Source organism: Cibotium barometz, chromosome 6 (genome assembly GCF_041138505.1).
Source record: "Cibotium barometz isolate CiBa-2024 chromosome 6, ASM4113850v1, whole genome shotgun sequence".
Taxonomy (NCBI): Eukaryota; Viridiplantae; Streptophyta; class Polypodiopsida; order Cyatheales; family Cibotiaceae; genus Cibotium; species Cibotium barometz.
This window is the reverse complement of record NC_141051.1, coordinates 37,106,082-37,111,081: the sequence shown is the minus strand read 5'-3', so window position 1 is coordinate 37,111,081 and position 5,000 is coordinate 37,106,082. Positions and strand designations below refer to the sequence as shown.

At 37.3% G+C, this 5,000-nt stretch overlaps 1 protein-coding gene across 1 annotated transcript in view; it reads right to left on the bottom strand.

The window, feature by feature from the left end:
* LOC147637702 (alpha-galactosidase 3-like) overlaps positions 1-5,000 on the bottom strand; it is a 29,178-nt gene that overhangs the window by 23,845 nt on the left and 333 nt on the right. The window contains exons 2-4 of the mRNA XM_086799528.1: positions 4,914-4,972; positions 3,010-3,066; positions 2,886-2,917 (exon numbers count right to left, since the gene is read on the bottom strand). Of these exons, the coding sequence (XP_086655654.1) occupies positions 2,886-2,917; positions 3,010-3,066; positions 4,914-4,972 (148 nt within the window). The remainder of the gene's footprint in view (positions 1-2,885; positions 2,918-3,009; positions 3,067-4,913; positions 4,973-5,000) is intronic.

Below are 5,000 nucleotides of genomic sequence, written 5' to 3'. Positions count from 1 at the left end.
TTACATTTCATCTTGTTGGGATATTTGATCTAACAATTATTTGCCAAATGACCCACTTTTTGCAATGGACACACGCTACTTTGCTCACTTGATGTGATAAAGCTTGTTCGATATTCAATGGAGTCGATGCATTTGAAGATTCATCTCCTCTCTTTGGTCTCTTTTCTTCATCAAGACAAGATTGAATAACTCCTTCAAGGGTGGGATTAGGAATGTTCCCCAGGGTGGTGACTAAGGTGGGGTACACCTTCTTGACTGCTTTTAACAAAACAACCACTGCATCATCTTCATCCATTCTCGCATTCACTGATGCAAGTTGAGCCATAAGGTCTTTCCAATGAGAGATAAAGGCTCCAATGCTGTCTCCCTCTTTGAGCTCCAAGCTAAAAAATTCAATTTTAAGTGAGATCTTGGAATTCTTACCACGAGCTCCATAGAGCTTGTCAAGCTCATCCCATTTCTCCTTTGCAGTCGGAAGCTGGTCCACATGGTAAATAAGAGCCTCATTAAGATGAAGCATGATGATGGCTTGTGCCCTCTCATCATCTTCAATATCTTCAACCTTAGTTCGATCAATAACCTAGCCTTAGTTCGATCAATAACCTTAGTGCCGGAGATGAATGGCCAAAAACCTTTGGACATCATCTTGTACTTGACAAGAACTTGCCAAGTGTGGAAGCCCTCTCCTGAGAACTTCTTAATTTGGGTGTTTTCCTTTGACATTGGGTATTGAAGGGAGATTACAAGAGAGTAATGGGTTGATTTATGAAGAAGAAAACCAAAAAAATTTGTGATGTTTTGGCTTAAGTAGAAAGAGAAAGGCTTATGAGAGTGCAATAACCCTTAATCAAGCTAAGGATGTTGCATAAAAAAGGAGATTAAGATGGTGAAGCTTATGGTTTAGCACTTAGGGTTTGTGTCCAACCACTAATTCTGATGGAGAGAGTTTCATTAGTGTCAAGGAACACTTTCTTTGGTGATTAAGATCACCATTAGTGTTTAGCAACACTATTAGTGCTTAAGAGCACATTTTTAGCATCAAATGACACTTGTATTGGTGATTAGATTCACCATTAGTATTTAAGAACACACTTAGTGTTTAGAAACACTATGAAATAGCTCCCCTTTGTTGGATTAGTAGCATCATTAGTGTTAATCAACACTATTAGTGTTAATCAACACTATTAGTGTTTATGAGCACTATTATCAAGCTCTTCAGCAAGCTTTCATAGAGAAAATCAGTAGAGCCGCTTGGTCTTTTGCCTCCCACAGTCATTTCACGTAACCATTGGGGCTGAAACTTCAGGTAGTAGGCCCTTAGGTCATGGGCTTTAAAAGCCCCAAGTTCACATTGTCCACAGTCACCTACACACGGCGAATGAGCTGTACAACAGCAGCAATGCAAAAAAAGTCCGCCGGCCTGCTTAGGACGCAATGCCTCGGCAAAGAGAGGAGAAAACCAGCAATTGGCAGTACGAAGATGAACGCTCGGGGGTCTTCTACAGCTTCTTAGTTGGACTCAAGCCAAGATATGGCCTCCACAAGCAGCTGGAAGGCCTCATTGGCTGGGGGTTCTTCTCCACAAAAAGTGAAATGTGGATAACCTAGTCTACACCAACCAAAATGTGACCTAATCTACCCAAGCTCTAGATACCATGTTAAGAAAACGTGGTGCTCATGCTAGATCAAGATATGTGGAGGAGAGAGACTCACAAAATACAACACATCTTGTTTATTAAGTTGTTTATGAATACAACTTGGCCTTTGCTCACATAAAATGCCTTCTAGCTTTGCCTTTAAATAGGTGAGCTAGTGGACCATAAGTCCATTCACACACACACCCTTCTCCTACCCTTTTACATGACCTTAGTCTTTTAATATATACATGTATGCATGTATATACACATACATACATATGTATGTATGTATGTATGTATTATGTAAGATACACATACATACATACATACATATGTATATATACATATATATGTATATATATATATATATAAGTGTATATGTATATCTTACATAATACCTACATACATATATGTATTATGTAAGATACACATACATACATATGTATATATACATATATATGTATATATATATATAAGTGTATATGTATATCTTACATAATACATACATACATGCATACATACATATGTATATATACATATATATGTATATATATATATAAGTGTATATGTATATCTTACATAATACATACATACATGCATACATACATATGTATATATATATATATATATATACATATACACTTGTATATGTATATATATATATATATACATATATATATATATACATATACAAGTGTATATGTATATATATGTATATGTATATGTATATATATATATATACATATGTATGTATGTATATTATACATACATATATGTATATATATGTATATACATATATATACATATGTATATTATACATACATATATGTATATATATATATATATATACATACATACATACATATATATATGTGTATGTATGTATGTATGTATGTACATACATACATACATACATACATATATATATATATGTGTGTGTGTGTGTGTGTGTGTGTGTGTGTGTGTGTAAATTTATGAGCATTTAAATATACTGCACTGGATATTACCAAAAAAAAAAGTGTGTGTGTATACATATGTATGTATTATGTAAGATATACATATACACTACACTTACATACATATATATATATATATATATATATATATATATATGTATAGAGAGAGAGAGAGAGAGAGAGAGAGAGAGAGAGAATATCTATTGTATTAAAATCCATGCATAGGCATAATAGAAGCTTCAAAATAATTATAATTGTAGCCAACATATCAAAGAGAAATAGGGTGGAAGACCTGTAAGTCTCGACATGATGACCAGCAGTCATCTGCAAAAAAAAATATCAAGACAAAAAATGTATTGTGAAATATATTCCTATGTGATTTTACAAGAAAGCATGTGAAAACATGAGGCTATTACCAATGTTGACATATGTGTAACCAATGTCTGCTAATCCACTTGAAACCAGGGCATCAGCTGCCAACAAAAAACATATAGTTTAACCTCTTGCCTTAAACCAGCTCCTAGAAGATTATCTGCAGCCAAAATTCATGCAAGATACAAATACATAGCTGAAAGGGGATTATGAGAAAATTGTTCCATGATGTATGCTTGTGCAGTTCCTGTGTCGGGTCATTATGGATTTTGTCACGAACTTGAATATTGTGGACAGGCTAAGCAAGTTTTCCATGCTAATCCCATGTAAAGATAATGTTACAGTAGAAGACACCACTAGGCTGTTATTGTCATAAGGGTATTGAATGGCCAGGCTACCTAGATCCATTGTGTTACTGACAGAAAATTCACCAGAGAGTTTTGGAAAGCACTGTAGAAGATACCGCCAGGCTGTTATTGTCATAATGGTATCCAATGGCCAGGCTATTGTGTTAGACTGGGACACAAAATTTACTACATAGTTTCGGAAAGCACTGTTTGAGAGCTTTGTGATGAAGTTAAACTTCTCCAGTGCATTCCATCCTCAGACTAATGGTCAGACACAACTTTTCAATCAAGTGGCATTTGGTGATGTATGTGCATGACAACAGCAATAATGGGAAGAGCATCTCTCATTGGTTCAAGAGAGTACAAATGACGCTGTCTATGGAGGCCACACAGTTTCATCTTTAGCGACACAGTGTGGATGCCGCAGATTGGGTAACCGAGAGTTATGCAGCCCATGTGGGTGGCCAGCAGTTGCGGACCAAAGCCCCTTGGATCATTTCTACTAGACTCTCTGACAATATATAAGATGCTCCTTGTACTTCTTGTATTTGATCATGTTGGTGACCTATGCATTTTACTTGAGCTTCATGTCTTTGTGTTGATGGCGGATGTATTGTATTTTTGTTGTTCTAATAATTAATATTGGTTCTTCTATGTCTTCCCACCTTTGTATGATGGTAGCTACTTTTATTTTGGCTATTTTGGTATTAAGACTTCAATTGTCATCTGCTGCAACCTGATATATCAATCAATATATTCATATTGACCATACAACTGGTGGTCATGAAGATCCATCTAAAGCCAAATAGCCGAGTGTCAGAGTGCAACCTGCAATGTGACCTAGGATATCCTTCCATGGCTGGAGTCCGGCTTGCAGGGTAAAGCTTGTCCGGCTTGCAGAGTAAAGCTATCTCCAGATCAAAACCTCCCAGATGAAGAGCAAGGAGAACCTTGGCACGGGCAATCACGGTAGCAGTGGGATACATCCACACTGGAGCCAATTTAACGGACTTGGGGGCCATTGAGGGGATCCTACCCCAGGTTCTGAACTGACCTCATTCAAGTGAACCTTTCCAATCAAAGGAAGTGTGATGTGAAGTGTCAATCCATCCCCAGCTTTGTCGAGGCAGCCCGGTTACACATGAGAAGCGGCTGATGTCTGCATGCATCCTCTCCACCTACATGTCAGAGGAGACAGGAGGTCATGGGTAGTGAGTTTGCATATGCATATGATATTGCAGGTCGTGTAACCGATTCAAGGCTGCATTAGGCATCTTTATGAAAGATCCACCATAATCCTAATCGGAAGGAGCTCTGAATCTATCAATGGCTCCTGCATGAGGAGGTGATGGTTTTGATGGTGATATTAAGGTGTTAAATGAGGGTAGATGGAGAGGAGTGACGATGGTGTTGATGCTGGTGGAGTGATGATGAATATCACTCATTATCACAATCACAATCATAACCATAACCATAACCATAACCATAATTATCACCATAACCATAGCCACAGCCATAATTATGACTCCATAACCATAACCATAATCCCATGTTACATTAGCGTGCAGGGTTTAGAAAATCTTGCAGGTTGGGTGCATTACCTGTCTCACGGATAAGCTCCTCGGAGATTTTACAGCCGAAAAAATTCCAGCTATTCCACCTGGCGAAGAAATCAAACAATCAGATAT